We start from the raw sequence: 20,119 nt of genomic DNA on the forward strand, positions 1-20,119 counted from the left end.
AAATTTTTTCAGGTGTCGCGACTTCTGCTGAGTCGCCGGACAGTGGGATCCCAAGAAGCCGCCTACCGCATGACCAATCTTCCCATGCGACACACTTCGCGTGGGTTCGTCTTCATCCCGACTTACCTCCCAGGCGAACGCATCCGGTTGCTGAAGAAAAATGCTTACTTGGAAAGAGAAGAGGTGCAATTTGCAAGGTATTAACTTTATGTGTGCAAAATAATTAATAACTATTTTATGGAGCAAATCACTTAAAGATGTATCTTCGTTTGCAGTAACATTATAGATAAGTACTGCCATCGTCCGGATGATTTGGAACGCATATCCCTATATGAATTTGCCTCAAAGTATCGCCCGGTCAGAATTCAGCAGCAAGCCGACGATGATTTGGACGAGGGCGAGGAGCAGGCGCAACAGACGCGGGGGCGCCCAGCCGGATCACGCCCTTTCTATCTGAAAGACAGGAGAATGGGAATGTGGAAGGAGAGAGAGAAGTTTGCCATCATCAAGAGTCCCCCATTCCACAGTGAATCTGACGCCGCGAACTTCGTCTACAGTCACTTGCTCCTTTACGTGCCATTTACTGCGGAGAATTTCATGACCGACGGAGAATCTGTTGAAGAAGCCTACGAAAAGCACAAGGGCAGCCTTCGGACCACTGCTGACTTCCCCCTCATTCGACCCGACATGGAACAGGCCCTCGAAACAGCAATTCTTCATGCTGCCGATCTGAACCAGCTTAGCGAACTCGAGGAGGAAGTTATACTTGACCGGGAGGAAAACTTCGCGGACCACCCGGATATTTATAATGCAAGCAATGTTTTGCCAGCTCAAGAAGAGTACGCGATACCTCTACTGGACGAGGTCAGCTTCCAACTTGAAAGGTCCAAGATGAATGGAGACCAAAAAGCCATTTACGACATGGTTGACGAGCAAATCCGGAATCCCAGTCGAGGACAACTCCAACTCTTCATTTCCGGTGCAGGAGGGACGGGAAAATCATTCCTGATCGGCTTGATGTCCAATCTCATTCGCACCAGTGACCACGGCCCAGGACTCGACGGTTTAGTGTTGGCAGCTCCGACAGGAATAGCTGCTCTAAACATAAATGGACAAACCCTGCATCGTACTTTTCACCTTGCTGTGGAGTCTGGATCAGTGCCCCCTTACGCCTCACTTGGGGCACAGATGCTTCAAAAAATGAGGGACAAGTTTCGATACGTTGATTGGGTCATAATGGATGAAGTTTCAATGATCTCTTATGAGGTGTGTAAACGTGAATTTCAAATAATAATATCAATTGCATGCTTTTACAAATAATAATCTAATTTCTTCGCAGGTATTCAAGCAAGTTAGCCGACGGTTAGGGGAATGTTTCGACAATACAGAACCATTTGGTGGGAAAAATGTCATTGTGGTTGGCGACCTATTCCAGCTGGAACCTGTAAACGGAAGTTGCATTTATGATCAGCCGGTGACGTCAGGGGCAGAGGAACATCTTTGGCGAAACTTTGCCTTCCGTGAACTTACAGTCAACATGCGTCAGGGTCTTGACCCCCTCCTGCACATCTGTAACAACCTTCGCGAAGGCAACATAACGACTGACGACCTCCACCTTCTCCGAACTAGGGAGTTCAACGAAGTGACATCCAGCAAAGAGATGAAGGAGAGTTTCAGAAATGCAATTCGTATCTTCCCTACAAGAAGTCAGGCAGCAGAATATAATCGTCATAGTACAAATATTCTGAAAAATGACCCAAATATCTCTGTCTACAAAATCAAGGCCAGGGATACATTCTTCACAGGAACCAAGGCTGGTTCCCGAGCTCCGTTGGCATACAGTTATAGGGACAGCAACCTGTGTGGGGGTTTTCAAGCATCGATTGAATTAGCCGTGGGATCAAGAATCATGGTGATCCGCAATTCTCAGACAAACAGATATCTGGTTAACGGATCGATGCATAGCATATCAGAGGGCCGGAATTTGCCAAATTCGCATTCGCCATCTGTACCAGTCGTCGGGCAAAGTGACCTCTCATTTGCTCCTATTTTCTCCCCGAAATATTAGTTTCAAATAATGGGTACTGCATCTTGTTTTGTACTTTTTCTCTCTTTCTAATTTGCCCATAATATATTATTGAAAAAATAGAGTTTTCAGCGGTTTTACCGCATAGCTTATAAAGTAAAGCAAAGCAAATATCTGCATCATAGTTTATTGCCCTGATGATTGCTTTCATGATTGAGACACGAGTGCAAATCTTTCACTGGGAATATATTTCAGAGGGGTTTTGCTTCAGTTTGTCAATTCGATGTGTTACGTTGTTAGTTCCGTGAAAATAAAAATATTCACACTTGAGTGTAACTGCAACCTCGCCGTAGAACACTTCTGGCAAGAACAACAAGTAAATCCAAATCCCTCCCATACCGAATTTGCGTGAGAAAAGACTATGAATTTCAATTCGAAACCCGAACAAAACCGTAGAGCCAGCCCGTGTCATTCTAGTCTCACATTTTAGCAAGGAGAGCGAGAATAGTCAAGTCAACACATGCAGGACTGATTGGAAGATTTAAGTGTGAACTTGGTGCGTTAGAATGTACGGAAATGGCTCTTTCGGCAGCTTAAAAGTCGAGAGATGGAAAGACACATAGACAAAAACGTGGAAAAAGTATGGGTGGATCTATCTAATCTCTAAAACACAGAAAAAACTGCAGCATCACCAGAGTTAAGTGAACTTTGTGTAGATATGCATTATTATTATTGCCATAAAGCTCTCATCAGTACGAGTACTTCGAATGGCAACTTAAGTGCTAAGTTACGACTTAAACTGGATATCGAATAACTTGTTACAACATTAAGTGCCTCAAATGAATACGTACATATGATGCAGCATCAGAGAATCGCCAGCCAACTACGCAATCTTACTCAACGCTCAGTCAGTAACACCAGTAGTACGAGATTATTATTGCATCTTTGCGTTCGCAATCCACATTTTACTCTGGGTAAGCAACGTTGGAAATCAAAAGTAGTATAAAAAATCTAGATGAAGGATATCGTAAAAAATTAAAACTAGAAAGGTATTTAGCTGTTGGTATCTTACAAATCTCAACATTTGATATCTGTAGTTGACTGGTACTTATCCTTCGTGGATTGTGTTTATGTGTGCGTGTATATGCATATTGTAACTCTTACTCCAATTTTGGCTGGACCATCTTTCATTCAAAAACCACAAATATAACAATTGACAACCCGTGTAGTTAGGCTCGCCACATTACAATGCCGCATTGTTGTACCTACATACGTACTATAATTGAACAGAAGTGTAAGGTTATGGACAATTGGCCGTGCCTTATTGTATAAAATGTGTGCTGGTTACAGAGCAATTTGGATCTTGTCAACGGTCCCACATAGTCAGTGCGAAATGAAAGAAACTATGTATATAAATATGTACAAACCCACCCAACCGGAGATAACTTGGGACACGTGATGGTCACCGGAAATGTGTCATTTTTTCGAGATCAAGATCTGTGTGCGCATTATTGGATACCATCTAGAAAATTACAATTTAGAAAATTGCCCGAGTATCATGTCAACCAAATCTGAACCGTATTAAGCCCATGCAGTTCACAGCGTTTTTTTGGTTGAATGGCCTAACTGAACTATATTAAAGTTACAAACCAAATTTATGTTCGTTTGGGAGAAGTTATTTCTAATAATTAATTAACCATGCAAAACAAATAATTATTTATGACTGAATTTTAAAGTAAATATTTCCATTTTGTAGCATTTTCATACATACTTAGATCGAGGTTTTGGTGCTGCTGATCTGATTGCTCCAACCTTGTGACTTATCACGGTTGAATGGTTTCACCCACTTTGTGGCTATCATTCATCATTTCTCGCTCAGACTGAGGGAGCGGATACCATTGTTGCATGGATGAAGGAATGGAAGTTGATGGGAAACGCTGTGTACTCACTCAGATCGGATCCATGAAAGCAGTGTGGGTTTACTCGAGGAAACAACAAAAGTGAGGATGGCTTGCGTTGCTTTCTCTGATAATGAGATACCCACGACTCTGAGCCTAATGGTTTGAAAATATGGATGCTGGTGATGGGAAAGACTTGCACTCACCATAATGCCGTTGAGGTTATGATGATTACGAGTTATGCAATGAAAACTTTAATCCTAGAAAACTGCAAAGAGAGTCCAATCCAGTTCAACTACACGTGAAGAAAGCATACACATACGAGTGTAGACTTCAAATATGTGTGTAGCAAATAAAAATCAACGTCATTTTGTACCAGTCTCAATTTTATTGCATTCTTCGGAATCTTGGTGGTGCACCAAGGGCAAGGAACCATGTGATTTGATGGCTTCATATGTATGTATGCAGGCACAGATTGAATATACAGATATGGATTCAAATTATAAAAATAAATGCATCTGAAAGTTGATTTTCTTGCAATTCAATAAATAATATAGAAATGTGGATATTATTGCAGCGCATGTTGAAAGACATTCATCATTATTGGATGGATGGGAAAGGAGGAAACGGGGAGGGTATGATCTAGCTGGCTGGATAAATACGCGTATTTATTATATATAAAAGTTTGGGGAAAGTGAAACAGTGGGTCGTTTTTAATTTTGTTTCTTCTGCGTGTGGAGGATGGTAGCTGGATGAGAATGAAGATAATGGTCTGTGAAGAGACTGATGGAGAGAAGGGAGCAGAGGGAGCATTTTGTAAGATGTGAGCTGATCTACAAAGACTTGAAGAATGCCGCTCGCTGTTCTGCTGAGGGTGGAGGAGCCTTCTTCTTTCTGACTCAAGATGCATGTCGAGATAGGCGGGTAGTCCGGAACGGTGGACGGATGGACGGAAAAGGCAGACAGTCAGGGAAAGAGTGCGAAGGCACAGACACCAAGGAATCTCTCCGAAATAAAAGGACGGATGAGTGCATGGAAGAAGGGATAAAAAATAAAACAGGCGCCAGACTGTCGAAATGAGTTATCCGAAAATCCTGGACCCGAATCGGCAAAGACATCGAAACTCAACGCGACCAAGGCTTTTACATTACAGTATTATCACAACCACAAGAAGAAGACGCTTGGTGGGGGAGTGGAAGAGGAGGAAGCCTTCTATCACCCTCCAGACTAAACTAAAATCATGATGAGGTTGTTATATTATCCATGAGAAATTTTGCAGTCCGCAGAACAAATTCGGATTCGGAAGTCGTTTCTGCTCCATCTTACACATCCTCCTTGCTCCTTGTGGCTCAGTTTCCAATTGCGTTTATCTTGCCCAAGACACACAGTCTTATATAATTCGCTCACCAAAATCATCACGCTTTTTCTTCTCGACTAATCAGTAGTGGCAGAGATATTCTTCTTCGCATGTTCATTTGTATCTATTCATTTACCAGTGTACAATTAAGCAAGTAAGGATCATCCCAACCTAATGTTTCTTCAGCTTCATTTCAATCCTCGATGATTTAGGCACAACAACAAACTAGAAATCCTATGCAACAAACACAAACAAATAATAAGGAAGTTGAGATGCACAAAGCAGAAATGTAATGGATTTGCTAGTTTTACGCCCGATGCTTTTCTATTATTCCGTCTTTTAGTGAGAGAGAGAGAAAGCAATGAAAGTGGTGGCGGTTATACGACGCCAAGGAATCCAACCATTATACATTACACGACATGGAACAATATGTATCTTTCATCTTCACATTTGCTACTGCATTCAAATATAGATGTACAATGTGTACAGAAGTTGCTCATGTTTGTATGTGTATGCGTTGTTGAGTAACCGACCGAAGCTCTATTTACTCCCACTTTTCCCAAGTTTAGTGGTGGCTCTCTCCCTCACTCTCTGCTCTTTTGGATGTATTTCGACTTTCTCTTATTTCTTTTGTGTTTCCCTGATTTCCCCGATTTCCATCATGCTTTCTGCTTGTCATAAAACCACCAAGTAGACAATAATGATGTTGAGTTGTGGATGTAGCACATGAAGAAGTTTAAGGAATGAAGGTATGCAACCGGAACAAATGTGCAGCACAAGTGAATGCAGCAAGAGTGGTTCAGATGTTGGAGAAATGTGTAAGATGAGGAAATGGAAGATTCATTTTAATCCTTCCCTCGTCATACAGTCAGCCAAACCCTCATTGTAAAAATGAGCTTTCACTCTGCAAATAATAATAAGCCTGTTATAATCGGTTGACCCATTAGATTACACTGTGCATAGCACCAGCACCGCAGACTTACTACTCATACATCATCTTGCATTTGTATATAGCAGACGCGTATAAAATGAGTGTCGTACTTATGAAGACACTTTTTGTGAACTCTTCTTCTTTGTCATTAAGAAATGTATGATAATGAATGCGACTTCCTTTGCATAATAACTGTTTCTTGAATTTTCTTCTTTATTCAGCCAAGCGAATTTAGAACCCAACACCCCCATGATTTATCTACGATTTCACAGAGCGTGGACCAGGGTAATTTTTCATTCCATTCAAACACAAGAAAAGTGACTAGAACAAATAGGACGGCGTCGTGGTGCAGGTTCAGTTTCTTGACCACTTTTCATCTTTCTCCATGAACAACTGAATGAGATGCGTTCTTGCAGCTTCCACAGAGCGAGGCTAAAAATCTGAGATTTAGATTATCTCCAAATGCAGATTACTTTCTTTCATTTCTGTGTGAACGGAGAATGTGAAAGGTGGACGAGTTGGTGGAGCAGAAAACATCATAGTCCATCATCCATCTTATTCCTCCTCTCTCTCTCACTTCTGATCCTGACTTGAGTCTCTCTCACTCTCCTACCCACACCGTACACCGGACTCGCTGATGATCCCAAATACTCTCCGCCTAATGCGAGTAATATGATAAAATTTCCCTTCGTTGTCAGCAATGAAAGTCGATTGTCAATTGCATGACCGTCAGCTCGCAAATCCCGACCAACAACACATGGGAACTCACACATGGGAAGAAGAAATTGAAAGTATTTTCAGGGAGCCAACTGCAGCGTCTTCTTCCCGCATTGAACTCTGGGAGAAAGTTGGATTTAGATTAAGGTTCGGATTTAGATTGGGATCGACTGTCGAATTGAAGAAGAGTAGAAAAGGGAGGGGACACACATGCGGGACGAGATAATTAATCAATCCATTGATAGTGTGTGAGATGCGGATGTCATCTCAGGCCGAGAACGACGATCCTCTCTGTTCTTTTCCCATCTTCTCCTGAATGAATAAGCACCACCAAATCGTATACCGACCATATAACCACTACCAACATACGGATAGCTGTGCCCCCAACAAGACGACGACGAGAGATGATGATCATCATCACAAGGGGAGAAAGGCAACAGTAGTGGCAGCAACGACTTTTTCTTCACATGCACTCTGCTGGTGGCTCCTCAACGTAGTGCGGATTACGTGTATTTACATGACCACTTTCTCCCCAGGAAAACAATTGATTTTTATTTTAAATGATATTTTGTCAGTGCACATTGTCATGTGTATTTTAAATCCGTACTGAGAGCATATGTACATATGTGCAGCATTTTCTACTATTCATATAGATTGGCCAAAGCATGGACATGATAAATGCAAGGATTTCTCAGCGACTGTTTTGAAGTATTGTCCCTGACGAAGTATTTTGTGAGTCTCGTCCGTGGGGGAGGGTGTCGTGCAATGAATGGTGTGTTCTTCTGAAGCCTGGATGGACAGGCCAAAACTGAGTTGAATGAGGAAAGATGGATGGTTGATTCTCGGCTCTTATAAGCCATGCAGTATCAGAGGGAAAGTAGAAATGTACACGTAAGCAAGTCGGCGGATGGGAGTTGCTTGATGTTGATGTGAGACGTTGTTGGGAGAAGAAGAAGAATTGTCCCTGGCACTGGTGATTGATCTCACAAGATCGATGACTCGCTAATGTCTCATTGGTTCAAATGGTCATTTTCGCTCGTGTCGCAGCCAGTCTTTCACTCTCGCTTACATCTGCTCTAGATTGGTTTCAGAAATCTGCTGAAATTCAAAGCAGATAAAGTTATAAATGGGAAAAGGTATGTATAAAAGTCTCCGTACAAATCTCTTTCCGAACAAATGGATGAGACTGAACAATGTTCGACACTGAAAAAGTTTAAGGGAAACCATCAAGAGTTTTGTGCATGCGGAGTTGAACAAATTCGTCTACGATACTTCAAGGGCAATTTGAGTCAGCTCACGTTATAAAAACATGATTTATGCTACCGTGTTTCCACCTGAGTTTTTCCAATTAGTCACTTTTGTAACGGATGTAGCTCATATTATTATCATCATCATGAACTAAACAAATATTCACACAATAAGGGCTTCTGATTCAAATAACGCCACATTATATAATCAACTTGCATAAAAATATATTTCAGAAATAAGTTCTACATACATACTGAAGTACATAAGTACTTACACGAAAAATTCATGTCATAAAAATTCTTTTAACACAACTTACTCAGTCGTTTACTGCATTGGACCAAATTAATACAAAACTGTGATTTCATTGCCAATTTCAACTGACGAAGTCTGCAAAAGGAACAATAATTGAATTCCACTTTAAAACTCTAGTACAAATTCCATGAAAAGGTAATAAAAATGGATTACAGCTGCAAATTAGTCTTACAGGTTTTAACATAAAATTTTCCATGTGACTGGGACCATTCTCTTTGTACTGCGTCTCTTCTTCTTGGTTTATTATTTTCAGGAAACGATCTTGAGCGAGGTGTTGTTTTGGAACAACAGTAACACGAACGGGTAATAATGATTGCGACCATAAAGCTACAAGTTTAATGACTTGCCAACAAATTCAAGCATTTTAATTTGCACTTGCTTCGTCAAAATAAGTTTAAGTTAACTTTTCTCGAGGTTTCAATTTCCTCTTCTTTGTTGCCTTTGTAATTTTTTAATTACAGTGAATATGAAAAAAAAAATATTTAATGAAGATTACAAGTTGATCCATGTTTAAAGCAAATATATTTTTGTAATCATTCCTGCCGACAATTAATCATATTAATCCTTTCGTTTTATTTCACTAGCAAAAAAAAACTCTAAATATTCCTCGAATTACTTAAGTAGCATCAAACTTAGCATATGTTTCAAATCAACATAATGCATCGAAAAGATTTCGGTAAACAAAAAAGCGCTTTCTCATATCTTTAGTAATTCCCCGTTATAGAGGCGGAATAAGAGAGGCAGACGGAGAATAAGGCAGTGCACGCTAACTCCTCTCGAGCTCATTTTGTATCGCGTACATATAATAATTTGTAGACATGAGATAGATTCAGTCCTTAATGTAATTCATGTTCAAATCAACATCAACCCTTCATTTTTTACTTTGCAGTTGCTGCTTCTTTATGCAGTCTGTGTATTTACTTGTTATTATGTGAGTGCTACTTTAGTCTACTAGATACTTTACTCGCACACGAATTGTTCCAGATCACCCCTACTGACTATGCACTACTACTCAATACGTGTACGTACATACGTATTGCTTGCTGGATTTGGATTTAATTTCTATCCTAGTATTTATGACTATATGTCAGCCAATCTACCCCACATAGTGCCTGTAAGTGATTCTTTTTTCTGGGTAATCCCAAGAAAATATCGGGTCAAGCATAATGATATTCACATCTGTGCCAATAGATTTTTGACTGAGATTGATTGATGATATGGTGTGGTAGCTTCATCCTCTGCATAGTGCACAAATTGGCAAAGTGATCATTTATGTAATTTCAACTAGCTCGAATTCATATCTTTTAGTGTATTTGTATGAGGAGTGAGATGTTTTCCGATTAAGAGGTTTGTCGTACATTTGTAAAAATACCACATACAAAGAGATATGGTTCAAACGAGAGACGGAGATGATGATGAGCAGAGGGATTGGAAAGTTTATTGGTTGCAATGAGGAGAGAGAGAGAGAGAGAGAGGTACAAAAAGTCAAATGACTGAGTAAACGCATATTCACTTTGAGAATAGGAGAAAGAAATATGAGCCACCACATGGATCGTAAAGAAGTCAACACATGTACGAATTGAATTTGATTCGGATAAAAAAGTGATCCTGGAATATCCTTTACAGTCTCCTCCTCAGTCACAGATTCACCAAGTGCATCCAAAAAAATCCACTTCTCCGTTGCATACGCCATTAAACTGCCCTGTGAAAGGAGCATGTTCTCATGAACTTTACTTTACCACAACACTGAGCCAACCAATGTCATGGAATAAACTCGAACCACATTTATTCACCAAGAAAAAATCATCTCGACTTTTTGTTCTTACGTAACGTTTCCTTGCCGCGTTATCGCCACACAGGAGGCAAACGGTCCATTTTAAAACCACTTTGTTTTACATGATACTGTCAAAAAATGCTTGCAGGTTGCATGGTGTAGATGCTGGTGCTTATTTATCATTATGTAGGCAAACTACTGCGTTATTTCTCTCTGATTTGCGTTGAAGCTTTCAAGCGATGCCAGTAATTAAGAGATATGCGGATTTATGTACGAACCTTATTGTGGGCATAATCCAGAGCTAGCATACAATCGTTGACCGAGTTTGGTGGTGGGGGAGGGTAGCCGTTCTCACCCTTGACTCCGCCGTTCATCCCTATCCCAGGATTCTGCCCTTGGTGGTGGTGATGGTTGTAGTGATGGTGGTGGAAACCCTAATTTGGAATTATTTTATTAATTATGATAATAATGCTCGGAGTTAATCTGGCATTTCAATGAAATTTCCTGTCATACCATGGCTGCGGCAGCCGCCGCATCCCTAATCCACGGGTACATTTCTGAAATCCCGAAGGGTAAGACCTCCTGTTCTGTTGCGTGTTCCGTCTTGAATGATTATTTCGAAAATTGTTTTAACCAGAAATTTATTTGTCAACGATGTACGTTGGAATAATTTTAGTCTCTTTATTACGTAAACATGTAGCCTATCTTGCTTTATTTTAAACAGATTACTTATATTCCAATATATTGCCAATTTAGTAAAATGGTGCGAAATTCTGTTGATTTAATAAAATTGGGTGACACTCGAGTGATCACCTGGAATTACCCTGATGATAATATTTGGCAGATAATTTGTGGGTTTTGCTGCTGATAAATCTTTTATATCTTCATTTTTTCCAACGTTGCTTTTCTCATGAAATAGTTTATCGACACTGTGGATTTATAGATTTCACACCAATTACGATGAAACCAAACCGAAGCTGAGAAGTCCTTCTGGTCACGGTGGGTGGATGGATTGTGGTTGATCACACAATTATGCTGAATCCTTCAATAGAGATTAGGTGCAAATCGATTCTTTAATAGTCCGTGAGACAGGGCATCATAAAGTGCACAGCAATGTCGAGCACCACCGCAAAGATTTAGGAAAGCATTTAGCAAAAATTCATGAAGTGAAGAGACTACGACAGGTTACAAGTTGTGTGAGATCTCGGAGAATGTCAAGAATTTATAGTGGATCCCAAACCTCACTATGCTCACCTACCACCGGGAAAGTTCACTCAAACACCTGCAAACTGACTTGACTTTCAGTTTGATTCAAATAACAGTCAGTGTTTCTCTTACGAGTCTCTCTGGTCGAATCGTGGTCCTAGTTTACAGCCTCCGCTGCACTTTCTCCTTTCCTTTTCTTTCACAAGTTGCAACAGGCTCAATAACTTTAACTCCTTTCTTTCCCCAATGTACGTACGTATGTATGTGTAAATCACAACTTTCACACTTGCCAGTCACTTATTATTACAAAGGATGGATTTGCACTTGAAAAGTGTTTTTATACCTTTGTTAAAGTTGTCAATATATAAGTTGATTCACTTTGTAACTGTTTTTCAAACACCACATGTGAGCATATGCTACTATTTGTCAAATTCAATCAAACGCACAAAAAAACTATGTATGATAGTTTACTCACATTCTATTTTATTTTCATTGCCACTACTTCTTGCACACAAAACACTACTCGCCGAGCTGGTTTGTTCTACTCTGGTGTGTATAAAAAGTCGCGACTTTGTTCGGATAAACGAGAATGACAATGAGACCAGGATTGTAAACCACGTCAACTTTTTCTCAATGTTTTTGCACACTTTATTCAAATATGTTTTGTTAAGGTTTTTGCAAGTTCGGATGAGCGGAGGAAAGTGAGGACGTTAGTCAAAGTGGTAATAATGATCTGTCCTAATAATGTAGAGGATGTGGGCATATGTTGTGTACCGAAGTGTGTGTGTTTGGGGGGGGGAGGGGGGCGAAAGATTGTCTAATGAGAGGATGATCTAAAAATCTCTAATAACGACAAGCAAGCCGGACAGTGTTTTGTGCACGTGGTTTTCCGCTGAGCTGATGATTCTTACAGGCGGAGAGAGAAGAAGCAGAGGCAAGAAGAGAAAATGCCAAGAATCGTAGAAGAAATCAAGTTTTGATGCTGCTTCATGCTCACTTTTGTTACATACAAGTTACGTACAACGAGTGAGCTTGGGAGCTCTTCAGCTTCTTCTTAGGCAACTCCTCCAAGCTCATGAACAGGCTCTGTCTCTTGGTGAAGATGTATTCCTTTACAAGCACTAGATCAAACCCAGGTTCTGATGGGATTTCTTGGTGCTGTGTGGAGGCAGGGAATCCCATCGTATTCTTCTTCTTTTACCACTTGTCTCACTTCGGCCAGACCAAAGCCAAGTCAAGTAGTTATGTTTGGTAGTGGTGGATCCCTGCTAGTTCTTCAGTCGAGCTCCCTTATTTAGCTGCAGAGGATGGAGCAGGTTTTCAGTTTCACACTACGAATTATTACCGGAGACATGAACACACAACATCCCCCATCAAAATGATAAGATCAGAAATGCTGTTCCGACTTCTGTATAAACTGATACACATTGATTTTGATGTGATTATATCACATTATGTTTACTTAATGACACTTTACGTTGTAGCAATTCAATTTGCTCTCGGAGATGCCTCCTTCCTACTCTGCATATTAGGTACATGCTCACAATGAGCACCATCCCTCATGCAAGAACCTAGTTAAGCACCTACGTACACGGTTATTATATGTATTACTCTAACCAGAGGAGTGCATGTCAACAAAAAATAGTTTTTATATACCAAGTTTCAACCTGGGTCAGTTGTAAAAATATTAAATAAAAGTTCTATATACCATCATGCGTAATGCTAGACTTGTACAAAAGATAATAATTTGACAAATTGTTTGTAGCCCTTCTTTATGAATTTATTATTATATTAATGCACCAGCACCACAATCAATCTCCATACGCATGCACAAATACATACATACACACAGAAGGTTTGGTTCACGTATCAGTGTTTAAATTGATACAATTCATAGATGTCTTTTAAACCGGCGAGACATTGAATTGAATTCAGGTTGACAAAATTTTTTGCCGTTTTTAAGTCTATGAAAAACAGTAAACATTGCTCGTGAATGTGCCAAACTTTTTGTAGAGAGAAAACATTAAGTACACTTCATCTTTCAAGACGAATGCATCTGATGGCTAGAAATGACTTGAATATCAAACAGGTTGCAAAGTTGTTCCCCAGATAAAGTTTACAATAATTGACATTTATGTAATTGAAGGTAAAAGTCAAGTATGTATAAATCTCAAACTACCCCCAGTCAGTCAACTTTCATACTGGTTTGAGCTAGTTCTTTGATGTACAACAATCTATGGATCTACGGTATATGTACATATCTATGCACGTATTTATATATGTATGTACATAGTTACCACACATCATTCTTCTCGTCGCACTCGTGTACGATAAGAACTGACTGCTGAAATGAACGACTTTTTGAAATTAGTTGAAGGATTTTACTCCCTGAACATAAATAACACAACATTTTCACGAATGCAAATGGACCGTGAAAATATTATTAGATCCTCCACCCTCAATCTCTACCTCACAACGAGTTTGTACATTCTCTAAAAAGCGACACGTCTCCTAAAGACAACATTTCAGTCAATACCGAGTTTATCTCAGAATTTGAGTCAGTGCTGGTTTTGGCACTCGAAACATCCAACAAGTCTGGAACATAAAGGCGAAAATAAAACGCAACCTGGGAAAAAGTTTATTTACTAATTGCGAGGAGGAAGATTTGTTTGAGCCAAAGTAACCAAAGCTCAAGTGACTATAAAGCTGACATTAGCAAATAAATGACAGGGTGTCAGTCAGCTCGATGAGCTAGGAGCGCAGTCAAGTCAGTGACGAAGAAATTAGTCATCAACCAGCAGCAAAAGCTTTGGAGTAGCAATCTTGCCAAGATTTTAAAATGGCAGAAATCAAGCAGATGCGACTTTGAACCGAGCAGGTCACAAAAATGAATGTTTGTTAAACGACTCGCATCCATTCTTTACCAGCGTCTTCTTCAAATGTATGTAATAAAACACAACGTTGTTGGCCACCCTGTCTGAAGTCGAAGACCTACTATTTAATAATACAGTGGTACTCGTAAATAGTTGTGTAGTAAATACGTGGAATTGGTCGATCGAGATTATCAAATGCACTGTGTGATGATGATCATGTCAAATAAGAACACATAGTGTTTTAGGCAGTGGTCTGATAACAGTCGAATGAAAATTGATCTGAAATGGAGTGGGTGTAAATCGTAAAGTGAGAAGAAGGTGACCTTCAATGTAGCTTGCTAAAACTCCTCCCTTTTAATCGCTAATTGGACAGACAAAAGTTTTCTGAAGGTAATGAGGCTGTCCATTCTTTCAATCCCACAGCACAAACGCTAACTAACTAAGCGGCTGTATGCATGTACATTCATGTTGTGCGCCTCTCAGTAGCTGCATAAGGACGCTTGTCCTTTGTTCTTCCTTCCTTCATTTAATACGAATTTCTGGTTGGTTGGCTATATATTTCGGAATGAAGTGGATGACCGGCTTCGATTATAATTGAAATTTTATCGTGTTAGACAAGTTCAAAGATTTTTCGTATTTTAAAATTGGCCAACCGAAGACGTTGAGTCGAGTATGTGCACATATAGTTTATTAATCTCAAGTAAATAACTGTACTGCTCAAGTTAGTTGCGTGCTGAAAAATGACATACTATTATGATTTGTCGTGAAATTTTAGTGTTTCGACAAAAAAATATTAGCGGCTTGCATTATTATAGAAGCCAAGCCGCTGAAATTGTGAATTTTAATGCTAGGCAAACACACCCAAGGAAATAAGTAATAGGAAAAAAGACATTACTTTGATAGGCACATTAACAACTGTTTTACTTTTACAGAGCAATTTACTCTCTTTCATCCACCATTTCCATAAATCCGAGTGAAATAATTTAGAATTCTTCTTTAATCTTAAAGTTGATCCGCAAAATTTCCACCAAAAGTGTAATGAACTGTCAACATAAGTAGCTTGGATTAGAAAAATATAAAAAAGAGGACAATTTGTTCGTTCATTGCTTCCCTCGTCAAAAGCATGCATCCATTAGCATGACAAGATTCTTGAAAGTCTCAAATTCGCCACTGTGTGTGTGTGTATCCATGTACAATTGTTCCTCTAAACGTGTAATATTTCAATACCTCAGAATCAGATTGTTATGTTCAACCCTTGAGGCATGCATAAAAGTTTAAGGCTAAATTTCAAGCTAGCCATTTCTATTATCAAGCCAAAGCCATCGGTGCTTTGTAGCCCTCCTCGATAATAGTTTTCTACATCCCATTACCGAACTGTCTCAAAAAGTCATCTTTGTAAAAGTCATTTACAACGAGATGTACGTGTATGAAATGAGCTGAGATTGGTAACTTTGTGTGAGAGAGAGGACAAAAACTTTGGTTTCGTTCTCATGTATGGATGAAGAAGGCAGCAGCAAACTCAATAAGACTTCAAGTGCACAATAAGCAACGTACCTACGTGCATATCTATGGGTCTAGGAAGCAATATAGCGTATTTACTGCATACTTAGATGAGTTTTACCTGTACGTTGACATTGTGTTCTAAACTAAAAATGTTGTTTTTGTCCCCTTTTATCTAGACAATTTTGCGGAGAGAAACTAATTTTCTTAGGATTACGTGATCAGCACTTTTCCACCTGAGTGGCTAGAGTTTGTTTAACTCGCTCCTCCGATCCTCGTCCACGCATTTGTTCCGATTCAAAGCAATTTCAACTCTTGATCTATTTTGGTTCGGTTGCCCACTGGAATCTTTTTCATATCTGTATCTGCGGTCATCCAACAACAACATTCTAAAACCCATGCACAAACTGGTGCACGTAACCGAATGGAAGATGACTGAGTCGAGACGACGTTTAGGTTTTAATGGTATTATCACAGGTAACACTGCTGCATCGACAATCAGTTATCCGATACATATTGACCGCTTCTTTTCGATAAGATATTAGATCAACCTTATTTACACACAGGTAGGAAATGACTGACAGAATTTTATCGTTAATAAAAGTTAGTAGAACCAAACTCTCGGGAAAGTTGGAGGATGTGTACGAGATAGAGATCGAGCTCTCGTGGGACAGTGTTCGGAGTCATTCATTCTAACTGTAATCATTATCTCAAGGGTACCTCTGTGCATATTGTGGAGAAATGAGAAAGAGTTCGTTTTAAGTCCGAGACTGAAGCTATTAAGTACAAGATTCAGTTGATGATGTTAAGCGCACGACTTTTATTGAACTTTCCACAAATCAATAAACTGACGAATCATCGATTAAGTTTCAGTTAGTCACAGAGTCTTCGGTGTCTATCTAAGTGACGAGCCAAGGCTCCTGCATATTTATTTGGTACCAAAATTCAACATGGTACTGATGACGATGTTTGAAGTAGTTTGTTAGGTAGCTCGTCGCAAAGAAATGTACATACACGATTCGGGAGGGTAGCTTATGAATTTATTTTTAGAAAGAGATCAAATTGGACAAACTTCTTTCTAACTCTGTGATTGTAGTGATACAATGTGGCACCAAGCATGTATTTTATTCCAATTTTTCCAAGATAAGGCCTCATTTGGGCCCTGCTTGTTAATCAACCTGATATAATTTACGTGCTACGAGCAGAGTGATTTCCTTCTTGGTCAGAAATAAGGCAGATTAAATTATGTGAGGTGACAAGGCAAGAATCTCTGGTACAACTCTGGTACAATTTTTATTGTTTTTTGCATACGGTCAAAATTGAGCGATTTGGTTGATTAGCTTCTTGAGTCAGGATTTGAACTCATTTTGTATTCCCATGGCTCAGAGAAGAGAATGTCTATAAAGTAGATAACTGTACAATAATAGTACTTGCATGCAAAGGTAAAATTACAATGAGAGACGTCAGCAGTACCAATTTAAAAACATGAAAACTTATTGAGATTTACAAATTTTAGTACAAGTTTTGATAAAGAGAAATAATGTGGCATCGTGCGGGATTATCACTGCTTTCCATAGCACATAAATACGTATGATGATGTTGAACCAATGGGTATACAAGAAGAATAACTTGAACCGGTCTACATAATACCTAAGCATTTTCAGATTATAATTTATTTATTATTGATTTCTTAAAACTCTTGGTGTGAAAAGAACTCCCCACGTTAGAGGAAACTTGATTGAAGGCGTAAAATTCACCAGCCACTAATTAGCTGAAACGTTATAAATTCATAGGTGCGATGATGCTGGTGTGCTCATTTGAAGCCAGCCAAGCCTTTTAAACAGCATCTGCTCCAGGTAAAAACAGTTGAACTTGTGTATCGTAGAGCCATGCAGGAGGGAATCCAACAAAAACAAGGTATCAACAAGTAGAGCATAATTTCACCAATAAATTCGCCTCAAGTTTCCTCTCCTCCTCCCCATTTTTACTCAGCCAACTGATCACGATAACCTGAACCATTCTGCTCGCACACAAAGCTCTTTTGGTAAACCCTAATTTAAAGCAGATAGCGTTGGTTTAGATTGAGATTGTGAACGTAGATATGCCAACCTTGATTTCATATCGCAATTTTAACCAACATTAAAATTTCAAGTTTCAAATTGTAATAAATAAGTGAATAAATCAGTCATTCAATTTTATAGCTTTAAAAATTGTCTACCATATTTTTGTGGTGAAAGAAGCATAAAATCTCATCTTCATTACACAGATATTTATTTTTTCATTCGTTCAACGCATTTTCATAACAGCCCGTGCTGAAAATGAAAAATGAAGAAATGATGCCAAGCAAGCGTTAGGTGGGTATGTGTGTATATTAATCACAATGAGGTAACAAATGCGACACCATTTATCTATACTGGACAGGTAGATAATGCAGGATGATAATGAAAATTAAAATTTCATGTTCACGCGTCCAACGACGACGACGACGACGATACACAAAGTGTGCGAAGGGTTGTAACAACACGGTGAAAGGAGAGCACTGTCAATTCGGATCATCTATTGTGAAATATTATGGCAAGTAAGTTGGCTTTTGTGCTTTGTTCATTATTATCCCAACTGGACGGGACGTAAGATGGCTAACAACAAAGGGTGGTGATTGGTGATGGGTTCTTGTAAAAGTTAAATCAAGACGGGCGAACTGTATGGAGCAGATCTGACTGAACTTGAAGACCACTAACAACGGGCGATCCACTCATCATCGTGTTTAAAAAAGATACGTAACGTAGATTACAATTTGCGATAAATCCATCCGAAAGTCTTTTCTAGAGAACAATTCATGTTGCGCAATATATCATGAGATGCGATTCAATTGCGTCGTCGTCCTCGTAGTTAATATTGGTCCAGATCGTATGAACATCCAATAAGATAGCATTCTTTGCATTGTAGCAAGTATCTAGTTTGCTTGCAGGGTACGTACTTACGAGGGATAAATACTCCAAAGAAAACAACTCACAATACAAGGAGAACCGAACCAGGTTTATAATAATAAGTGTGTCTTGATTGGCACATTATTGGATTAGGTTTTTCTATTGTGTTGGCAAAATGAAGCGTTTTCCAATATGTGTCATTCCTCGTCTCCTCAACCAACAAAAACTACTGCTGCTTCTGGAACCCAAGCCAACAACTGCACTGCATTGCATTCATTATCATTATTACGTAAAGATCTATAGTTCTAAAAGTATGGTAGAGCTGGACGAAGATTACTTTCCATTTGTCTCACTTCTCCCCGAAACAACCCCCACACGACTTTGCCCTTGTTACGCCAGCTATTTCTTTCCTCGGACCTGACCATGCTATTGGAGTGTTAGAATACTTAACCCCACTGGTCTTTAACCTAAAAGGATGTGAATTAAAATGCAGGTGTGGTTCGTTCACTATCAGATTCTATGAGCAAACTTTCACCCCCAATATTTTGCAAGCCAAACATAAGTCTAACTTTAACCAAACCAGTCAGAGAAGATTCGTCTCATATTATTTCATTTTCCTCAAAATGTATGAACGTACTATCACATTTCTCCAAATGCAGATCTCTTGTACATACAAATCTCGTACATTATCTGCGAACCCAATGAATCCTGGTCACCCGATTAATCACGACTGCATTTGACATGAACTCATAAATGAGAGGCAGGGAAAGGGAGCCGGAAGGAGTGAGAATGGTGAGCCTATTAATTCATTATCCAAGTACGACAAGTACATTAGTGAAATGAATTTAATAAAAGCACAGTCCTTTTTTCGGGACGGGAAGACGACAGAACCAAAGTTAAGAAATGTGGGGGGTCTTTTGAACCCCCGATGAAGAAGCCATTTATACTTGGGCGGACGTGGACGTGTGTAGTGTGCAACATACAAGAAGCCATACATCATTCGGTGGGGCGACGCTATATACTTGTTTCTTGAGCATCACCCGCCCGACCGACCGACGGACGGGCACAACCAAAGCGACCTATGTCGACGACGACGAAGAAGAGTGAAAGCCATTTCTTTGGTTCCAGAGCAAAACTCAGCAGCAGCAGTTATTTCCGTGTATGTATTGGTTGCTGCTGTTGTGAGATTCTCAAATGTTCTCGCACTGTTCAGCAGGCCTCAAGATATAGAATTGGACAGAGAAGAAGAAGAGAACAGCGTCTCCTGACTTCTGACCAAGCAGTGGTACGACGGTTGTTGGTGTGGATATGGAGAAGACTTTATTCTTCTCTCAAGTACTGCTGCTTCTT

General features: G+C 39.6%; 1 protein-coding gene and 1 long non-coding RNA gene across 3 annotated transcripts in view; one reads left to right on the plus strand and one right to left on the minus strand.

Moving 5' to 3' along the window:
* LOC110846382 (zinc finger protein rotund) overlaps positions 1 to 12,403 on the minus strand; it is a 90,078-nt gene extending 77,675 nt beyond the window's left edge. Inside the window, exons 1-2 of one of the 2 annotated variants that reach the window (XM_035850626.1) lie at positions 10,777 to 12,403; positions 10,542 to 10,697 (exon numbers count right to left, since the gene is read on the minus strand). In XM_035850626.1, coding sequence (XP_035706519.1) covers positions 10,542 to 10,697; positions 10,777 to 10,818 — 198 coding nt within the window. In that variant the 5' untranslated portion in view covers positions 10,819 to 12,403. The remainder of the gene's footprint in view (positions 1 to 10,541; positions 10,698 to 10,776) is intronic. The other variant, XM_035850628.1, reaches the window with a different exon arrangement.
* Positions 2,434 to 4,299, plus strand: LOC118435155. Its single transcript, XR_004834540.1, has 2 exons — positions 2,434 to 3,000; positions 3,377 to 4,299. It is a non-coding gene; the product is annotated as an uncharacterized LOC118435155 (long non-coding RNA).
* Positions 12,404 to 20,119: the final 7,716 nt, after the last annotated feature.

The sequence above is a fragment of the Folsomia candida genome, unplaced genomic scaffold, assembly GCF_002217175.1.
Source record: "Folsomia candida strain VU population unplaced genomic scaffold, ASM221717v1 Fcan01_Sc003, whole genome shotgun sequence".
NCBI lineage: Eukaryota > Metazoa > Arthropoda > Collembola > Entomobryomorpha > Isotomidae > Folsomia > Folsomia candida.